The sequence below is a fragment of the Meriones unguiculatus genome, chromosome 7, assembly GCF_030254825.1.
Source record: "Meriones unguiculatus strain TT.TT164.6M chromosome 7, Bangor_MerUng_6.1, whole genome shotgun sequence".
NCBI classification, from domain to species: domain Eukaryota; kingdom Metazoa; phylum Chordata; class Mammalia; order Rodentia; family Muridae; genus Meriones; species Meriones unguiculatus.
The window spans coordinates 109,683,142-109,704,680 of record NC_083355.1 but is presented as its reverse complement, the minus strand read 5'-3'; the positions used below and the strand labels follow the sequence as shown (position 1 = coordinate 109,704,680).

The 21,539-nt window shown below is 49.6% G+C and overlaps 1 protein-coding gene across 2 annotated transcripts in view; it reads left to right on the top strand.

Moving 5' to 3' along the window:
* The window catches only part of Clmn (calmin), a 94,946-nt gene that overhangs the window by 64,413 nt on the left and 8,994 nt on the right, over nt 1-21,539 (top strand). The window contains exons 4-13 of one of the 2 annotated variants that reach the window (XM_060388121.1): nt 2,299-2,382; nt 7,264-7,356; nt 8,517-8,707; nt 10,924-11,117; nt 12,048-12,130; nt 13,098-14,738; nt 17,192-17,388; nt 19,643-19,703; nt 20,339-20,409; nt 20,843-20,935. In XM_060388121.1, coding sequence (XP_060244104.1) covers nt 2,299-2,382; nt 7,264-7,356; nt 8,517-8,707; nt 10,924-11,117; nt 12,048-12,130; nt 13,098-14,738; nt 17,192-17,388; nt 19,643-19,703; nt 20,339-20,409; nt 20,843-20,935 — 2,708 coding nt within the window. The remainder of the gene's footprint in view (nt 1-2,298; nt 2,383-7,263; nt 7,357-8,516; nt 8,708-10,923; nt 11,118-12,047; nt 12,131-13,097; nt 14,739-17,191; nt 17,389-19,642; nt 19,704-20,338; nt 20,410-20,842; nt 20,936-21,539) is intronic. The other variant, XM_021647008.2, reaches the window with a different exon arrangement.

Here is a 21,539-nt window from a genome sequence, read left to right as displayed (position 1 = left end):
CATGAGGAAGGAGACTGAAGAGGTGGCTCAGCAGCTAAGAACACTCCCTACTCTTCCGGAGGACCTGAGTTCTAGTCCCAGCACCCACATCAGGCAGCTCACAGTGGCCTGAAAAACTCCAGCTCCAGGGGACCCAGTGCTCTGAGGGCATCTGCACAACAGACACATAGGCATAAATAAATGTAAAATAAATAAAGAGTGGCAATGAGAGCTGGAGACATGTCTCAGCAGTTAAGCACACTGGCTGCTCTTGCGGAGTACCCAGGGTCAGGTCTCAGCACCATGTGGCAGAGACACAGCCATTTGTAACTCTAGTTCCAGGGGATCTGATGCCCTCTTCTGGCCTCGGTGGGAACTATACACACATGGTGTATACATACACACATGCAATTATATAGATAAAATTTAAAAAGCCACTCTTAAAGAAAATGAGTGATGTGGATATATGTAACTGAGTATCTGTTTTTCTTTTATTACTGTGCATTTAGACACACACGAGGAGTATACACTTAATAGGGCGTACATTTAGAGGTCACAGGACAACTTGAGGAAGTTGGTTCTCTCCTTCCATTGTAGATTTCTGGGTCATCAGGCTTGTGTGGCAAACGCTTTTACCCACCAAGCCATCTTGCTGACCTGTATCTGTTTCAGTTTGCTGTTTGCTTTCAGGGGGAATGTATTTTAGTAAGAAAATAAGTAAATGGATGCCCAGTGTTTTCAGTGAGACTGCATGGTTAAGAATTGAAACTGGACGGTTCAAGTTAGCTGGCTAAGTATTGTGCTAACCAGGATGACAGCTGAGCATTAGGGAAAGCTACTCCGTGATTGCTGGATGAGCCTACTAGATAATCTCTCAATGCTAGGAGCACCCGTGAGTGGAGCAACCAAAAGCCTCCCCAGGCATAGTCAGGTGTCCTCCCCCCAACCAGGTGGCAAATTGATCTGGTCCAAGATGCCAGTCATAGGGGCTGGAGAAACGGCTTGGCTCAGCCATTGAGAGTGTGTGTGGCTCTTGCAAAGTTTGAGTCCCAGCATCCACTTCAGGTGGTTCACAACCCCTGAAGTATTGGCCTATACATCCCCAGAGGATGCAAAGCACTCTCCTGGCCTGCAGCTCGCCTGGCATCTACACCTATGTGCGCACACATACACATAAATAAAAATTTTAAAAATATAAATGCTAGATGTTTAAGTTAAGAAACTGGCTGTAGGCTTGAGTATTTGATTTGGCCTTGGTGGTCCAGTCATGCCTGTGTGCAGGTGACAGATGTAGTCTGCTCTGGACCTGGCTTTAAAAGCATTTCTCACCCAGCCTGGTGGTGCACGCCTTTAACCCCAGCACTCGGGAGGCAGCAGCAGGTGGGTCTCTGAGTTCAAGGCCAGCCTGGTCTACAAAGCAAGTTCTGAGTTCCAGGACAGCCAGCTCTACACAGAGAAACCCTATCTGAAAACAAACAGACAGACAGACAGACAGAGAGCACTACTTTTCGGATCTGTGTGGCTAGAACTTTTCACACCCATTCACCCTTCTCACCTGGACCTTCCCACTCACAAACCAGAAGATGCCCATGAGTGCACCCAAGGGAGGCCGCTGTGCAAAACTCCCTGAGGCATTCTCAGGAGGTGCCAGTGAACAAGCTTCAGGGTCCCCCCAAAGGCTTTGCAAAAAAGTGAGTTCCAGCCCCTGTTCTATGCTCTCTGTAGACAGGCTCCCGCTTTGAAGCCAAGGCACATGGCAACAGCCCCAATGGCCAGTTCTCCTCCACTGCCCGTTAGTAGAGTGCAGCGTGTTCCTCCTGGTTGAACTGGCACATGTGTTCTCTGGAGGAGATGAGCTAACAGTGGCACTCTGTGAAGAACCCACAGTGTCAGGAATTGAGCCGCAGCCGGCAGCTGGCTTTGTGCGTTCTTCCCCAGCGCCCCAGAAACCAGCCACATCTGCTGCTGCGGGGGAGGCTGAGCTGAGCAGCGATGCGGACAGCAAGCTCATTTCCCTAAGCTATGAGAACATGTTGCTATAGGTCCCTAGAGAGGGAGAGCCTGACAAGCCAGGAGCTAGTTGGAAAGAAAATTTAGACACATTTGTCCCATGCTGCAATTCTCCACCCACCAGCCTCAGTGAGCCAAGTCTCAGGATCCCAGTGTCACGGTGACTTTTGGATTCCTCCTATGTGAGTGTTTTCAACACCCTCCCTAACCTTCCCCAAAAGCTTGTGGTAAAGCTAAAGGAAAGGCGCCCCCTGTGGTCCTGGGCACTGCTGCACCAACACCGGCTTAGCTGTGTTTTTTGCTTTTCAGCTGCATGAATATAAATCCTCATCACATCGTATTTTTCGGTTGAACAACATAGCAAAAGCACTTAAGTTCCTGGAAGATAGCAATGTAAGTGTTTGAAGCCCATCTTGGCAATACAAGCTCGCCCTGGGAAGAAATGGCAGGATTTGAAGTTTGGTGCTGGTTGCAAGGGAAGCAAGAGTGGAAAAAGGTTTAATAGCAGGAATAGCCAAGCTCTCCCAAGCTTAGAGTGAAGGGAAGTCACTCGGAGAATGGGAAGTCACTTTGAGATGAGGTCTCCATGCCCTGTCCAGCCTGTTTGTGCCAGTGGATAGGCATTCTGGGAGAAGGCCATCAGCTGGTTGGTTCTTAGAGCTTTGGCACTGACTGCTAGAATGTAGCTTTTTCTTGGGACTTAAGGACAGGGCACTCAGTGGCAGAGGGAATGGCAGTGTGGCTCTGTTATACAGATTTCCGGGTCTGCACTGGAAGCTGTTTTCTTTCCTTCCCAGATGGGAAGGGGAGGCCCGTCCTGGCATCCCTAAAGCTCCCCTTTCACTAGATTTGTTTCAGAACAACCTGGGTGGAAACAGTCTTCAGCTTGTCTGGTCCATCCACACAGAGGAGATCATTACCCAAAGGGGCCGGTCCTTGGAGGTTCTGTGTGTAAGACAGGCGGGTGTGTGCTAGCTCAACAGAAAGGGAATTGAGTGGGGATTCCAGTAGCTCATGAAGGGGCCAGAAGAATCCAGGATGGAGTCTAGGGAAAGCGGGGTACCTGGACCATCTCAGAACCTGTTGAAAGCATGAGCAGGCACACACCCCTCTCTCCTGCATTCATGACCTGCTGTGTCTGGCTGCTCTCCCCCTCCACCCCCGGGCTGAGCCACTGCCCAGGTACAAGAGGTGTAGGAAGCACCATTTGCCACCGCAGAGGAAGTGGGCACTGTCTCTCAGTGGCCACACAGTAGAGAAAGTCCTTCTTGAGAGAGGTTCTAGTGATGGTGACCACAAAACACCCCAGTGCACGTTTGCTAGCAGAGCCTAGAGGAGGAAACACCAGGAATTTATCAGCCGACAGACGGATCCACACTCCTGGGGGATATTTCTTGGTTGTGAAAAACTAATTTGGTGCTGGTGTACGTTGTGTCGTAGGACCACAGCACAGTATACTGAGTGACCCTGAGTGACCAATGCACACAGACATGAAGAGTGCTTCTTACGTGATTCCATCACTTGAAATTTCTATGATGGAGAAATGGATTTAAAGGGAGTCGATCAGTGGTGGCTCAGTGGTGGGGGGAGGCAGAGGGAAGCAGGATGATGGCTGGTGGGTCCAGGGCTGCTCTTAGAAATGGAGTGTGTGGTCTACAGTCTGCTGCAGTGGTCTTCATAGGTCTGCAGATACACCAGACACACTGAGCTAAGTGCTCTGACTATAAGTCCTGAACTGCCTGTCAGCCACATCTCAGGGAAGCTGCTTAAAATACAAGCACTTCCCAGATTCACGCTGTCAGCCTCTACTTGAGTGAGGATCCGCCTTGTCTTAGTGTGACTAGGCCCCAGTTTGCAATCCTGGCCTCCCCACTGACTTTTAGGGACTGTAGGGAAATCATAGACATGACCCCCTGCCCCACCCCTACCCTTAGCCCCACCAAGTGCTGTGTGGCCTTGTTTCTGCTACTTCCCTGGCTTGACTGACTGGACTTTCCTCAGTGCTGCCCAGCCCACCTGTGTGCCATCTTTAGCATTTGCTTTCCTGAAGTGTCTCCTCTGAATTCCAAAGGACCCTTTAAGCAGCTGCCTGAGTTACCCTTTTCCCCTCTGCCTTCGTTGACCTCGAGATGTGCTCCCACTGTTAATGCCCGAGTGGGTGAGTCTGGTCACCGTTGCCCAGGCTTGCATCCGGGTGCCTTTGCAGATTTTGGATGTGGGTAGCATTGGGGCGAATCAGATATGTAAGATGTGTGTGAACCTTAAAGGTGGTTGGGATCCGGAGGGGAAGGGTGATCGCGCAGACATCGCGCCTGAGCCCTGGTCTCACATATGAGAACATATGGCCTGAGGAGTCTGCATGTGAAGGCATTCCTGCCTTGGATGACTCTGAGCCCGGGTGGTGCCGTGGGAAAGGCATGGCTGAGGCTGAGAAGGCCTGGCCTTCTGTACTCCACAAGTGAGCCTTTTCCGAGCCGTCTGCTCTATCGACAGTACCACGGACCACTGACCCCCTCACCTTCCCTTTTGCTTATTTAGCTTTTATTAAATTAATTAGTTAATTAAAAACATTTAGAGGACCGGAGAGATGGCTCAGTGGTTAAGTGCACTGGCTGCTCTTCCAGAGGACCCGGTTCAATTCCCAGCAACCACATGGTTGCTCACAATGTCTGTAACTCCTGCTCCAGGGGATCTGACACCCTCACATAAACATACATTTAGTCAAACACCAATGTACATAAAATAAAAAAAATAAGCAAATAAAATAAAACATTTAGAAATACATCAATGTGGTTGCATGTTAGTTCTGTGCCTATTTCCCAGGCAGGTAGGACAGGTATAAAGTGCTGCAGGGGGATAGTGATCTCGGAGAAAGATGATGGAGAGGGGTCAAGAAAACCTCACAGAGGGAAGCTGTGTCCCGTTTCCAGAATGCACAGTGTTGCTTAGGGAGCCTTATTTGTCCCCTTGTGTAACACTGCCTGGATTCCAGGAAAGACAGGCCTCGGTGGGTCTGCTGGGTCCTTGGTGGCAGTGCCCATAGCTAGGAAGTAGGTGCAGACAGCAATCAAAGCTGTTGTTCTGGGGTCTGGGGACCAGCCAATGTGTACCCTCTCACCCTTCAACTATGGGCTATAGATAGCATGCCCCATGGGACCAGCTCGGGGACCACCAGTGAGTCACTCAGGCCTTGGCTTTGTCACCTTTGAAATGGGGACATCGTGCTCTGTGGGGGAAATCATTGTCATGAAGGCTCCTGTATCACTTCTCAAAACCTGTCAGCTCAGAAAAGAGAAAGGATGGCCCCATAACCCAGCGAGCTCATTTGTATTCAGGGTGACAGGGCAAGCTGAGCAAGGGGGCAAGGGGGAGACACTGTCCCTGAAGATTTGAGGTGTGGTGATTTTATTATTTGTTCATCACCAAGGATGGAAGAAGGCTCCTTCCTCCAGGGTAGGCTGTATGCTGAAGATGACGGTGACAGAGTCTCTTAAGTATCTGAGGTTCATTGGACTAGAATGTTCTATAATGGGCAAACCAGAGGATGCATCCAGGGAGGACTTGGGGGTGGGAAAACAGACAGGAGAGTTTGAACAAATGATTAGTCATGTGGGTATGTGCTGGCGGAAGAGCATGGGCTGGGTATTGGCTCGGAGTTTGATGGGTTGCGTTCCTCTCAGCTTTGACAACTTCCTTCCTGGCCTCCGGTCTGCCTGTGATGGGCCCGTGTTGTCTCAATTACCTTCTTGGCAGTGGCTGTGAACGGCCATCAGCCAGGGAGCTGGGCAGTCAGCCTCAATTAGGCTACGCTAGGCCTAACTGATGTTGTCAGAACCCCCCAATAAACCGATAAGATCGGAGACCTGAGCCAAAGCCGTTTAAAGACTCATGATGGAGAGGGAGGGAGGAGAGAGAAACTGCTGGATGACGGCCTCTCGAAGTTTTTCCTTCCCCAGTGTCCCAGAGTAAGGTTTGTAGTGTAGGTTTTAAGAGTTGCTCCGACTAGCTCACTTCATCCCCCTTGCCCCTAAAGACAGCTTATGTACATTTGTGAAGTGTTGCTCAACAGGAGAGGAAATGGAACACAGAGACCTGTAGAGCTCTCATAGCCTCGCTCACCCACTCACTCTATGGCCCTCTCCAGAGAGGCGGGCAGGAGGCTGCCCTTCGGACCCAAATGCTGTTTGCAGAAGGAAATGGTGGCTGTAAGCACTGACCCTCCATCCTGAGCCCACACAGGAAACCCTGTGCGTGTTCAAGTGCAGAATGCTTCTCGCAGGGTGGCTCCGTGGGTCAAAGCACTTGCTGCTTAAAGCACTTGATAGCTAAAACCTGCACTGAAAAATATGGGTGTAGTGGTTTTCATCTGTAACCCCAGTGTCCTTCTTTCCCCAGGGAAAGTTGGGGACAGAGACAGAAGGATATCTAGAGCTCCTTAGCCAGCCAGTCTAGCCAAACCAGCGAGTTCCAGGTCCAGTGAGAGACCTTGTCTCAAAAAGATCATGTGGAGAAAGCTGGACCTAGTGGCCCACGTGTTTAAACCCAGTACTTGGGAGGCAGAGACAGACGGATCTCTAAGTTCAATGACAGCCTGTTCTACACAGCAGTTCTAGGTCAGCCAGGGCAACATAGTGAGACCCTGTCTAAAAGACAAATAAAACAAGTAAATAAGTGAAAATTTAAAAATAAGGTGGAGTCTAACAGAGGAAGGCTCCTGTCACCGAATACACGCTGTGGGTGTCAGGGAAACACACCTTCCTAACTAGGTCCTGGGATGTTGCAGGCCCAGGGGCTGCAGGTAGCTTTTGGGGTTCATCAGGAATATCTTTGCGTGGTCAGACACAGGTGAAATAAACGAGTCACCGGAGCAGTTCCTCATATGGCATACAGACAGCTTGCCAGGGCTTTTGCCCTTTCTTTTTGGAAGAGAATGGCAGAAACTTTGCATACGTTATGGCTCTGGGCAAATTGTATTTAGCTTTCTAAATGCTGTACCGCATAGTGGTGGGAGAAAGTGCCTACCCGATAGGCTTGTGGTTGGGGTAAACTGAGTCATTGCTAATAAGAACTTGTAAGGCTTTCAGGTAGTGTCCACTTGGTAAGCAGTAGACATGTCTTTATCAGATACAGTTTTACATATTGGGTGTCCCCAAGAGGTGGCCTTTGGCAACAAGAAATAGCACCAGGTGGTCAGTAGCACGAGGCTTCAGAGGGCAGTGGAGGTGGTAGGCCAGACTTGTCGGAGTTTTGTGCTCACCAGCTGCTTCTTTTCAGGTCAAGCTGGTTAGCATTGATGCAGCAGAAATAGCGGATGGCAACCCCTCGCTGGTTCTCGGGCTGATATGGAACATCATTCTCTTCTTCCAGGTAAACAACTGCTTCCTGTGACATGAGGCACGGTCATCTCTTGAGAACTGTCCTAACCACATAACAGCATGACCCCCAGCAAGGGATCCCACAAGACTTAGTTTCCGTGATTCAGACCTCTCTGTTTTCTGATGAGAGCCAGGAAGTGAAGTCAGGGGCGTGTTGTTAGCTTACAAAGGTGATGCACAAGGGAGAGGTTTGCAGGGGCTTTGGGCCTGCTGATGTCCAGAGGCACACGCACAACGCAGTGTGTGGAGTTGTGGACTTGTACCAACCTTGAACTTGAGTCTCAGTTCCCACATTTTGGACTGCAGCAGTGGTCACAAGATATGCTTGGTATGAGAGCTCTGCCCACTGTACCAAGTTTGCCCAGGACACAGTCACTCTAACCTGGCTTCCTGAGAGATGCTGGGAACATCGGGCAATGTGTTGAATAAATCTCAGAGCCTCCCTCGCTCCTTTGGTAGATGTCTGTTGAGTTTCTTCGGTATTGCAGATGCTAGAGAGGCAGGGCTCTGTCTTCTTGGGGGAAATTGTAAAGACATATGGAGTCTTTATGGAGTACTGTAGGGTGCAGGTGACAACTGAGGTGTGAGCAGGGCTTTGTAAGAGCTCTGAGCAGGGACAAGTCCCACAAATGGGTGACCAGAATGAGGAAAGCATAACCAAGGGATTATCCAGAGCTGGGGTTTGAAGCTGGGTAGGAGTGTGCTTTGAGCTTGAGCAATGCTTCTTGGATTTACCGTACATATGAATTGCATGGGCATGGTGCCAAGATGCTGCCTGACTCTGTAGGTGGGTCTGGGGCAGGCCTGGGCTTCTGCATTTCTCATCTGTACTTTGTGGTAACAGGTCAATGCTGGAGGGAAGGGACAGCCAGCCAGCAGGCCCAGAATGATCAGGGACAATGAAGTTTGAAGGAGCATGATGCATTCTGGGAGACCCAGGTTATAGGGGACCAGAACAGATCGCCTGGTCAGGAAGAGTGTGTCCAGGCTGGTGAGAGCTACAGGAATCTCGGGAGAAGCTTCTTATATACTGAGAACCAGGTCTACACAAGCTAGACCCTCCAACCAGGGTCTCGTGGCTTCAGATCAGAGGAGCCCACTGGCCAAGAGTCCTTTGGGGTCAGTGGGTGAGATTTGTACTTTTCTCTCTAGATAAAAGAGCTCACGGGCAACCTCAGCAGGAGTTCTCCATCTTCCAGCTTGTCACCTGGCTCGGGGGGCACAGACTCCGACTCCTCCTACCCACCCACCCCCACCACAGAGAGGAGTGTGGCGGTAGCAGTGAAAGACCAGAGAAAGGCCATCAAGACCCTGCTGGCGTGGGTGCAGAGGAAAACAAGGAAGTAAGCTGAAGTCTCCCCTTCCCCAACCTAACTCCTGCTTAGGCCCACTGGTGTCCACCATGAGGGTACCACACCCTACAAGGCTGTTTCCAGGCCCTGCGAGTGGTATACATGGACCTGGGTGGGTGGGATAGATCAGATTCCATCTGCTAAGGTGCCAAGTGTCCACAGTGCTATGCTTAAATAAGCCATCAGAACAGGAAATTGATGTGCTTTTCCAGTTTATGTGTGGTATGTGCATGTGACTGTGTGGGGCTTGCCCATGGAGACACACGTAGAGGCCAGAGCAAGCATCAGACGTCTTCCTTGATTGCTCTCCAGCTTATTCTCCTAAAACAAGTCATTCACTAAATGAGAAGCTTGCCATTTCAGCTAGGCTGGCCAGCAAGCTCCTTGCATCCTCCAGTCTCTGCTTCCCAATGATTGGCTTACATACATGGGCAGCCAGTGCCTGGCTTTTTGTGGGGGTGCTGGAGATTCAAATTTAGGCCCTCAGGTTTGTGCAGCAAGCGCTGTTACAATTCCCTAAGCCCACCTCTAGCAGTCTTTTGCCAGGCCTTTTACTGGCAGATCTGTGTCAGAGGTGCCAGGCTAGGATAGAGAAAGTCTCACCCACCCGGGACATCCCAGCTCCTCGGGGTGCAGCCTAGGGGGTGTCTCACATGTCCATGCTTCCCCTATTAAGCAGTGACATCATTCATTGCCTTCCAAGACAATTGTAGGCACAATCTGGGGAAAGCTGCTTGCATCTCACCTAACATACACTTAATACCCTTCTGCACAGATCCCCATGTCTGGGGAGAGGAGATGGAATGAAGGCTAGACCTTTGGTGGGTGGAGGGGGGGCTGATGGAGGGAGTTGAGTGTGAATGATTAGAATCAATTGCTGGGAAAACCCAGAAAATGTTTAGACCCAGGAAATAAATCAAGCCAAATCACTGCCAGGGGTCAATGTGAGTGTGAAAGAGAGGTGGCAGCTAGGGAGATGGGAGCATTCTGTGCCCCTCATGCTATACCCATGTCACTCTGCACTTGGACGATGGCATGTGACAGACAGCTGGTGACTTTGGAATTGTCTTGATGACTGTCCCAGTCCCTGGCTTTGAGAGTGAACCCTGAGCAGGCCACAGGGGCCAAAGCTTGCAGGAACTCTGCCTAGAGGTTTTGCTGTCGGTGGGGAGCCTGAAGTTATTTCTACATTAAAAGGTGTTAGATTCTGTCAATAAGAATAATAAGAAATGAAAGGTAGACTCTAAAGAGAACCCACACCTCCTGGCATGATTCTCTTTAACCCTCACTTTAAAAGTTATGGTTTTAGAGTAAGGGAGATGGCTCAGTGTTTGAGGACCAAAGTTCATTTTTCCAGCACCCACAGACTTGGCAGCCCATCTGTAACACCAGAGCTCAGAAGGCTGAGACAGAGGGTTCCCCGGGGTAAGCTAGCCAAACTAGCCATGTCAGTGCGTTCTGGTGTCAAGAAAGAGACCTTGTCTCTGTACATGCAATACAGAGCAACTAAGAAGACTCCTGACCACAGTCTCCAGCTTCCAAACACGTGTGCACCCCCCCCACACACACACACTCACTCACATACACATGAGAGAAAAAACAGTTGTGATCTTATGAGTATTTATGATGCTGGAAGCTGACACTCATCATGTCCTTCTGGCCTGTTCCACACACTAGGCCCACCCTTAGACATGGCTGGTCTTGTGGGAACATCACCCTTCCCCATAAGAGCACCCCACGAGTCATCCTGTATTTACCCTGTTTTATAACTGAAGTGTTAGAGACCCAGAAAGGGTGTGTGCCTGCCTGTGACCACAGAGCCAGAGCGCAGAGGGGCAGCTGAGATAGGACGTTGGATCTTCCTGGGTCTGCCTATAACAGCACATCCCCTTGTGTCCCCTTTTCATTGTCATTGATGATGTGTGCAGTGTGAAAAAAAAAATCTCTTCTTTATGCATTTAGAGAGGGAACCAAGGGTCTGCTTTGCCTTTTTGAGTAACGTACACCTCCTGTTCCTTGTGGAAGAAAATTCTCAGGGCAGCCCTTACGGTGGTCAGAGCCAGGGTGTCTCTGCAGGGTGAGAGGGAAAGCAGGGTTAGGAGGAGAGCACCCAGACCCTCAGGCCAGGGAGGGTGCTGCGTGCACCCTGCTGTGTGCTGCCTGGGTTCCTTTACTGAGCTGTTGCTGTCCCTACCACTTCTCGTCAGGTATGGCGTGGCGGTCCAAGACTTTGCGGGCAGCTGGAGGAGTGGGCTGGCTTTCCTGGCTGTCATCAAAGCTATTGACCCCAGCCTGGTGGACATGAAGCAGGCTCTGGAGGACTCCACCCGGGAAAATCTAGAGAAGGCCTTCAGCATTGCACATGATGTTCTTCACATCCCCAGGCTCCTGGAGCCGGAAGGTACAGTGACCCTCCCTCTCTGTCCTTTTCACTATTATTGTTACAAATATACCATCTGCTCTCCAGGCAGGAAACTGAGAAAATAAAAATAAAAGTCTAATGAAGAAAAAATTCTATTTCCCATGTTATAGTCCTTTTTGTGCATCTCATTATAATATTTTTATATAATTGAGATCATTTGGTTAATGTATAATTTTGTCTCTTTTATCACTCATCATACATATATTAATATTTGCTAGTATATTTGTATAATCTTCTGTTCATTATTTATTTGTATTGGCTGCATAATACTCCACCTGTAGGCATACTAAATTTACCTTCAATTTTTTCATTTTTAAGTCATTAAGGTTACTTCAGAAAGGATCACTTCAGGGGTTGGAGATGTAGCTCAGAGGCAAGTTAGATCCCCAGTTCTGTAGATGGAGGGGAGGAGGGAGAAAGACAGAGAAGGGAAGAAGGAAGGAAGGACCGTTTTTGCATGCAGCATGACTATAACATCTTACTTACCCAGCATGCCTTTGACTGTCCCTCAAGGACCAGCTCCCTCCTGTAGAGTGACAGGGGAGTACACGAAGATGTGTAACTCTGTTCTGTCACATTGCTTTCCACAGTGGGGTGTCTCACTTGGGATCCCCTGCAGCAGGATGTCATGGTCACCAGATGTCATGGAACCAGCAGTAAGCTGACTGGTCACAGATAGTGAAGGGAACCACAATTCAAGGGAAGAGGGGCAAAAGTCCGGAGCATAAGGATCCGAGGATTCCCTATCCCAGTTCCTCTGTCCTTTAGCCAGCTGTGGGACTTTAGCCAAAGGCATTGCCCCTCTCTGTGCCTGGATTGCCTCAAGGGGTGTGTCCCTTCCTTATCAACACCCTGGAGTTCTGCGGAGAAAGCATGTGTCTTTGCTAATGCCTTTGTCTCTCTCGACAGATATCATGGTTGACATGCCGGATGAGCAGTCCATTGTGACTTATGTGGCACAATTTCTAGAACGCTTTCCGGAGTTGGACCCTGTACGTTTGTTTCCCTTGCCTTTAATTCACAAACTGGGCATATGGAATGGGTGCTCAAGGGACAGGCACAGCTGGGGCTTGGGCTACATCATTCTCTGTGGTTAACAAAGTGACCTCAGGTTCCTTGCCTCATTACATTTTCATTCCTAAACCATCTGTGACATAACACCTCAAGGTCTCAAGTGAAACAGAAAGCCAGTCACATCACAAACCTCTTCCCCTACCAAATTTGATTAAGATGACAGAGATGTTCACTTGTCATCCAGATTTCACTCTTTAGATACCCAGTGGCATATTTCAGCAATTCACCACACTTTACCAGAAGGCTCAAAATGATGAAAGATAATGATCATTCATGACCAGCATGCTTAAGGAGTATGAGTGTTCCTGTGATGCTGTTGTTGTTTTGTTTTGTACTTGAGACAGGATCTCATGTTGTAGCTCCATCTGGCCTTGAGCATTTGGCAATCCCCCTGCCTTAGCCTTAGCTTTGCTTGTTCTCAGCCCTGCCTTGGCTCTTGCACTGAAGACACCCCTGAGTAGAGTCACGAGGCTAAGATGAGAGTTGATCATATAGCTTGATTATGACCCTTCTGGCTCCAGGCTTTTACAGTGACCCACATGGTCAGTTAGAACATGGCTGGTCCATCCTTACCTCAGGCAGGCGGGCTTCCCCACTAGCAGCATGCACAGGAGTGAAGCAGCTGAGTGGCTATCTACTGTCCACCAAACATTCCATCCAGGGTGTTGATATCTCTTTACACCCATGGTTTTGAAAAGGCGGATTTCATATTTCTATTTATCTGGCATTTTTGCATCTCAGCAGCACAGCACCTTTTTGGGATGACTGACATTACCATTAAAACTCCTGTTAAAGTGACTTTTTTGTTTGAGTTTGGAGAAGGGGGTGGAAGTTACACTTGAAGGCAGAACCTGAGGTTTCATGTTGTCTTGTGTTTCTCTGCAGGAAGATTTTGTGAATCCAGACAAAGAAGCTCCCATCGAGTCCACCTTTGTCCGAATCAAAGAAAGCCCTTCTGAACAGGAAAGCCGAGTCCTTCTCCTCAGCGAGAATGGAGAGCGGGCCTACACTGTCAACCATGAAACCAGCCACCCGCCACCTGCCAAGGTCTTTGTCTGTGACCAGGCTGAGAGTGCCAAGGGCTTCAGTCTGGCTGGTACGTTGGACAGCTCCACAGAGTTTATATACCAGATTATCGACCAGGTCCTCCCAGGGAGCCCAGGAAAGGCTGGATCTACCAACGAGCCAGCTCCAGAATCTTCCATTTTATCAACCAGAAAGGATGGCCGGAGGTCCAACTCTTTGCCAACCAAGAAAACTGTCCACTTTGAGGCTGACTTGCACAAGGATGCCTCATGTAGCAAGGACCCTTTCTACAGCTCAGACTTCCGCTTTGAGGGGAGCCCAAAGGCGGCAAAGGACCTGTCAAAGCAGGATGGCCACGTCTTATTGGTTGAGGTTGCCAAGGAAAAGAAGCCAGAACAGGAAGCCAGGCCAGTGCTGGAAGCTGCCTCAGACAAGGTCCCTGGAGACGTTAGTGTGGATGGTATGTCCCATGATGCTCAGTCTCCCCAGGACTCCTCATTCTATAATGGCACTGTAGAGAGTCCAATCAGCCAAGGTGAGAAAAGCCCCTCTCCCCCGTGCCCTGGAGATCACACTATCCTGGCCAACTCCACTGAGCTCAGGATCCAGCTGCAGACTGCCGAGCCTATGGACAAAGATGACTATTTTGAAGCCATCCCGCTAAAGGCTTCGAAGTTTAACAGAGACCTAGCAGATTTTGCCTCCACCAGCCAGGTTTTTGATAAGGCTCCACCACCCCATGAGAAGACATCTGGGGAAGAAGAGGGTTCCGAGAATCACACTGAGAAACTGGGGAAAAGGAAATCAAAGTCTCCCCACACAGAGACAGAGTCCACTGACTCCGAAGTGGAACCCCATGAACTCAAGCCTCCTCCCAAGGGCCCCGAACAGGAAGATTGTGGCCATCCTTTGCCTCCAGAAGAAACGCCTGCAGATAAAAAGCCCGAAGTGTATGAAAAGGCCAAGAGAAAGTCCACCCGGCACCGCAGCGAGGAAGAAGGAGAAACAGAAGGAGCCGTCTCCGGGGTTGGCGGAGAAATGGTGTCCAACCCTCCGAGTACCAGTGTCAGCCTGGAGACCCTCAGGAGTCACAGTGAAGAGGGCTTGGATTTCAAACCTTCCCCACCGCTCTCCAAGATCTCCGTCATCCCCCACGACCTGTTTTACTACCCACACTATGAGGTGCCCCTGGCCGCAGTGCTGGAGGCTTACGCGGAAGGTGGGGAGGATTTAAAAAGTGAAGACGTAGAGCTGGAGGGGCAGGAAGAGAGCTATATGCAAGACTCCAGGGACGAGGATGAGGAGGCCCACAGCTCCCAAAGCAGCTGCAGCTTCTCCTTGCCTGTTGACAACAGCCACCCCAGCGTCAGTGACCAGGCGTCCCATGTCGACGGGAACTCTGAGGGGCCCACCTCAGCCTCAGGACCCGTTTCTCTGCCCTCCCAAAAGGACCAGCAACCAAGGGAAACCAAAGAGGATGGTCCTGGGGAGAGCCAGCAGGTACTTGAGGTTTGGGAGTTCAGAGCTTCTCCCTCTGTAAGCCTTCCCTTATGGAACCCGTAAGGTGTAGAACTTAATGTCCTTCCAGGAGGCTCCCGCAAGTACTAGGTCAACACCCAAATGGGAGTCCCTCATTTAAAAGCAGCCATTAATAGTCAGCCTAAACTATGAATAGACAGCCTAATCTATCAGATCATCTGGGGACACCTGGGGAATAAGGCAAACTTGCCCTGAACTCCAGTGTGATTCTTAGACACCTTGGCTGTGTCCGGCTCTGTTCTTTGGTTCTAGTGATTCGCTATGGAGTGTGTAGGCAGGATGGGGATACTCATTCTAAGCTCAAGCAGCTGAGCACACATTTGTCAGCCACTCGTGTTTCCACTCTATCTAGCCAGTGGCTCAAGGAGGGTACAAGAGGGGGCAGGTGCGCAGAGCCCTGGCCTGATGCCCTGGGGAGCAGGCGAGGTCTTCCAATGAAGAACTGCCTTGCAGCTCTGGGAGTCCTGGTGGGGTGACATGCAGAGACACTTGAGAGGAGAAGGGCCTGGGCTCAGCTCCAATAGTTCAGATGCCTGGCAACTCAGCAGAGGTTCTCAACCTGTCTCGAGCCCCATGGGGACATGTATCAGATATCCTGCGTGTCAGGTATTTACACTACAATTCATAGCCACATTAAGTTATGAAGTAGCAACAAAATAGTTTTATTACGGGGTCAGCAGGAACTGTATCACAGGGCAAGGAAGGTTGAGAGCCACTGGCTCAGCCCCTTTGGAAGAAGCGTCCTGTCCAGCAGCAGAGCAAGGTGAGGGAAAGGGGAGGTGTGCCACACTACTCAGCGAGGTGGCCACAGAGAACATGGCATCTGACATGGGGTTGGCGCTGTGAAGTGTTCAGCAAAGGGAGTTTCCTCAGACCCAGAGAGGCTCTGGGGTGTGGGAGAGCTACTCAGTGCCTGGCCCTTCATCTTTATAAGCTTTCTGCTGGGAATTGCCAGATTCAGATTGAGCACCTGCTGTGTGCTCAATGGACAGGCGTGGTTCCGGAAGCCCTGGGTTGGAGTCATGTGATCAGTTAGGAGATTTAAAATCCCATCCTGCCCCAAGTCTTACTGGTGGCCAGCGGGATAGCAGGGTAGGGGGCCAGAGCAGACTTTCTTCCCCAGCTCTGGGCACAGAGGGAGTGATATTGACACAACTTGTATTATGAGTCTGACCCACAGCCTTTCTTGTCTGCTGCTTCCAACCCCAATTTGCACTTGGACCCGAAGTACAGATCCCGCTTTACCCTGGGAGTGAGCAAAGCCCATGGGTGTAGAGCTCTGAGTCTGTTTCCTACCACACGAGGAAGTGATACCTGGCTCTCGTTTTTGTCAAGACAGGGTATCTTTGTGTAGTCTTGGCTGTCCTGGAGCTCACTCTGGAGACTAGACAGGCCTCAAACTCAGAATTCTGCCTGCCTCAACCTCCCAAGTGCTGGGATTACGGGCATGTGCCACCATCGCCTGGCTTCCTCCTTTCAAAAAGTAAAGGAAAGACTATCGGAGCAAGCCTAAGCCCAGAAAATGGCCAGTTTTTCTTGTTCTGATCATAAATAATAGAAATAGAATAAATAAAAATAGAATAAACAAAAATAGAATAAATAAAAATACTTTTCTCATTTCCCCCTTAAGAATGGTCCCTTTGCTCAACCATGACGGACAATGGTCTCATGTGGCTAAGAGCACTTTCAATCCCTGCCAGGAGCTTTGTTCAGGGCAGCTGGCCAGCCCTCCAGGTCCCTTGCCTGACCCCTGTTGAGCAGGTCCACCCTGCCTGCTCCCATACTTCCTGATTTCAATGGGGGAGTTGCTGATGGGTATCAGGTGCCCGGTGTGACAGTGGCTAGACATTCCTTTAGATATGTGGTCCTGTGATCCCTTCCACCCAAGGCACAAATATCAGTGTCCTTCTACAGACTCTGTGTTTGCCTGTGTGTCCCTCTCTGGGGACCTCCTATGTACTCGGCCACCTGGCTCTCAGGACTTGTTCCTGTTTGGGTAGCTGACTATATTGAAAGTTCAGCCATTGCCCGCTAGAAGGGACATCCTTCTAAGGAACCCCGTGCTGCAGATGGAAGAGGGTGATGGTGGTTGTACCCATTTCACAGCTGGGAAAGTGAGGCTTAATGAGAGACAGTCAGGCTTGAGGTCAGGTAGCTGACCCAGGCAGGATTTCATAGCAGAGCTTCCTGACTCCAAAACTTGCTGCCTTCCCTCCGTTGAGTCACAGCCTTTGATTTCTGCACAAGCTGCAGGAAGTGGGGTGGGCTTCTTCGCTGGGCCGTCCATGCTGGAAAGAATTCATAAGATGAACTGAGTTGGAGGGGACACCGGCTGGATTGGAGTAGAGCCAGGTAATGATGCCGTCTCCTTCAGCAGGGATTTTGACCTGCATTTTGGCTATTTTGTATTCTAGTCCCAAGAACCCTCAAACCCGGAACTCCCCACAAAGCCGTTAGAAGAAAAGTTAATGGAGACCTCAACCAGCAGTAAAAAGAAAGAAAAAAGGAAACATGTGGACCAAGTAGAAAGCTCATTATTTATAGCCCCTGGGACTGTCCGCTCCTCAGATGACCTTGAAGAAAACTCCTGTGAACACAGGGTCCCTTCCAGGTACGTCACCAAAGTCTTGTCACTTGAGAAACAGAGGCAGGGGCTTGCTTGCTAGGGGTGAGTGAGCATCTTGTCTTGGATAGACAATGCATCAGGGGAAGGTGCAAGCAAAGGCCAGCCCATGGAGGTCAGCTGAGGAGAACAGACAAGGAAATGTCTGTGTCTGTGGGCATGAGGTATGGTTGGCCATGGCCTACACAGAGTTTGGTCACTGGTCACAGAACAGGGAGCAGTTACCTCTCGGTTTCTGCTTCCCATCTCACTCAGGCATGGTGTGGCTAAGGCTGCTGAGGTTCAGGTAGACCTAAGCACAGCGAACTCTGCAGCCCTAGGGTAAGCAGGCGGCAGCACTGAGGTGAGCTCATTTATGTAAGGGATTCCTGGAGTCTCCATTTGCTGGCCCCAGGGTAAACTGAGCTTCCAGGAAGTTGACACTTGGCTTGAGGTCGCAGGATACGATTCTCTGGGTTCCTCTCTCCTAGAAATGTTTTTCTGCTTATGACTCAGTTGGTCTTCCTGCATAGCTTTTTACTGGCCTCGGCAGACATGCCTAGTAGCCCACAGGACCCATGTGATCATTCATGCTCATACCAGACACCTCTGGCCTTGGCCTTCTACCTCAGGTGGGGTTCATACTTTGATTTAGGCTCTGTCAAACTGGTGAGCTGTCCTCTGCATTCAACTCTGTTCCCTAGATCATTCTAGCTCAGCCTCTAAGGGGACCACTCCATTATAACTCTTCCAAGCAGCTGTCTTGGATTCCCATGGGTTATTTTTACTACATTCTGGTACCGTAGCATCAGATTTTTTCTTCTTCTTCTTCTTCTTCTTCTTCTTCTTCTTCTTCTTCTTCTTCTTCTTCTTCTTCTTCTTCTTCTTCTTCTTCTTCTTCTTCTTCATAGAACAGTCATTTCTCTCCTTTAAAATTTCTGGCTGCACTGGGACTGAATTCATAGCCTCATGCATGTTGCCTAGGCTGGCTTTGAACTCACTCTCTGGCAAAGGCAAGGCATGGAGTTTACTCCATCATTTAGCATGGCACTGGCTTGCAGTGGGTGCTTGGTTCTTTGGGTAGATGGATGCATGATTGGCTGTGCTCCTGTCTCCTGGAGGTCAGGAGGTGGGTCCTCAGGGCCTGGTTTCTGGGAGAGTAAAGGTCAGGATTCACACCCACTGTAAGGCCCATACTGATAGAGTGTAGTGCAAAACCACCTGAAGAGAAGAGAAGCTTGCCGCAGCCAAGCAGACAGAGAGGCCATTCCTTCTTACCAGGAATGTGTTTTTGAGTTAGGAAGCATTACCTACACATAAGGGCATGAAGGGGGTTCTGCACCCCCCAGCTGCACCATGAAGGGGGTCAGGTCACTCTGGACACTGCTGAGCTCTAGACCCCAGGGTTCCTTTTGCCTCTGGTGTTGCATTTTTCCTCATTCCAGTGCTGTGGTAGCAACAGGGAATATGTCGCAGGAACTGGTCCAGGGACTTTCTGAGAATATGTACTTAGGCCAAGTGCCAGGCCCTGGGGGGCTGTGTAGAGAGCTTCCTTAAAGGAAACTGAGAGGACACTGTTGAGGTGCATAGTACCCACCAGATACCCTATTCTGTTAGGCAGCAGGCTAGGATGCAAGGCATTCTGAAGAAGGTGGGGTGACACATTCTAGAGAGGGAGAAAACTGGATAGAGATGTCAGTTTTCAGCCAGCATTGACCTCTCAGTCAGGAACCATGTCAACACGGCTCAGGATTCCTCTGCCTCCACCTTGTGGGTGGCATCAGCTCTGCTCAAAAGACTGAGGGCCGTCCCATGTCAGCCTCAAAGATGTGGGCATAAGACCAGCCTCCTTATGCATGAAAGGAAAAATGGTGGTAGCCCCTAGGGCTAGCTGGGCAGAAAGTAACCATATAGCAAGGATTACCAGAGAGGAAGGCCAGCCTCCAGGCCTTGGGCCCAGTCCCACCCTTAATGTGCAGGGGACTGCAGGTGAATCCCAAAATCTCAGGAGGTTTGGATAGAAAGGCCCCAATCCCGGCCCAAGTCCTTGGAGTTTTAGAAACATGCAGGCTGCTTTCTATTAAAAACCCTGATTTGCACTTTGGTATAGATGAGGGCCCAGTGTCTGTGGCCACACCTGTCTGTCTGTTTTAACTGTATGGACAAATAGTTACAAACTGTCCTGGGGTCTGAAGCCAAGACTGTACTTAACTGCTGTGGAAGGCCGAGTGGTGCCCATTCACAATGTGTCTTTGCTTTTCAGGAATAGTCACAGTGACTCCAGCATTTACATTCGGCGACATGCTAATAGGTCTTTGGAATTGGTTAGTATGTGAATTTCTTCCTATGGCCCCCCCGCTAATCAGTACCTTTCCGTCCATTCATCCATCCTCCCCTTCCCGGCCCTGAGCTTTGAGATTACTGGCCAGCACCAACCTTACATTGGGATAGAAGACAGACACACTCGAACCCTTGTTAAGCACAGTCCAATCGGATGTTCGGTTTGGGCAAGAAGAGGTGTAAATAAAGCATTGATTTCAAAGCCCAAAGGCCTCTTTGTCATAAAAAAACAAACAAACAAACAACAACAAAACAAATGAATCCAAGCCCCCTGTACCCACACCTAGAGAGATCACAGCAAGGGTCAAAGGGAGGGTGCCCGATCGCTAAGGATCCTTGTGACATCTACAAGTGCTGAGTCCTGCCGAGGCTCTCACCTCACATCCGGTCTAGGTGGTGGGTGGGCCTCTTCCCCGTCACCCTCGGGTGGGAGGCTTGGGGAAGGAGGCATTTGGTATCTGCTGTTTAGAAAATTTGATTTTTGAAACTAGATGTCTGCAGTATCGAGAAAAGCGTGGCACGGTCGGCCTTGTAAGCTTAAAATCACCTTGTTTTCTGTTTCAGAGATTTCATCTTTACTAATTGGGTTGCGGGGTTTTGTTTATAAATTTCACTGTAGGACCACTTTAGCTATGTTCAGTTGAGGAACGCAGCCGATCTGGATGACAGGAGAAACAGAGTGCTAAACAGGTTGGTGGCCTCAATCCAGAAGTTTGTGCGTGTTAAATACGTTTCTATATATTTAAATATACTGTTAAATAAATATATTTATTTAACTGTATATGTATGTATATGTATGTGTGTTTGTGTATGTATATCCTACCTCACAGGGGCCGTTATTTTTCAACTATAGCTTATTGATCATGTTAATGATTGGGAAAATACCAGAATAGCCATTCCAAATAAAATGAATGTAAATCAATGAGGGAAAAGTTAGATACTCCTGAGATACGGACAGAGGGGCCGAGCAGAGCTCAGGATGCATGAGTAACAAGATGTGTCTGGGTTCTGAGTCTGAGGCTGTGTCTGAATACTTCAGGGGTGGAAGCCAGTTGTCAGAGGTAGAGCTGTATGTGTCCCGTCCTGTAGCATCTGACCCTGTGTCCCTTCTGTCCCACTGCAGGTACAATTCTCAGAAGCTCACTGAGCTGATTTTACAGTTTTACGGCATCAGAGCAGACATGAAGCGGGAATACAAACATGCCAGGCTGTCTATGAAAGTATTCATTCCCGGTGGAGAACTGAATTGTTTGGTTGATAGTTCTCAAGTTACCGTAGTAAACGGGTCCACTTAGAACCTGAGCGACCCAGAACAGACTCTCTCTAGTTCTGACGCGGTCCTACCCCTGTTAAAGGCACAGCAGTTACTTTTCTGTTGTCTCAACCCTGCAGGCTTGCATGGGCTTGGAGGGATTTTAGATGGCTGGGGTTGGCAGTCTCTGCCCAATGTCCTGGGGGCAGAGCGCTTAGACCTCCACTCTTTGGGGTCCTCAAAACAAATACAAACAGGATTCTCTGCTTCCTTCCTGGGCTTAAGATGGAAGTGCTAATTTCAGTTTTCCACCAAAAGGAGTCTGCAGCTGGGGAGAAAATGCTTTTAGCTCTGATCAGGTAGAACACTGAAAAATAAGAACTTTATGTAGGCAGCAACAAATATAATTATTTTTTTTTTCCTCTGTGGGCCAGAGAGAAACTTTGCCCAATGTCTGCTATTCCGGCATCAGTCAGGCTGTTGCAGGTGTCACACCTCCGGCCTATCACTGGTCAGCAGATGGTCTGGGCTTTCATTGTCCCCATCCAAAGCCTAGAAACGGCCCCGA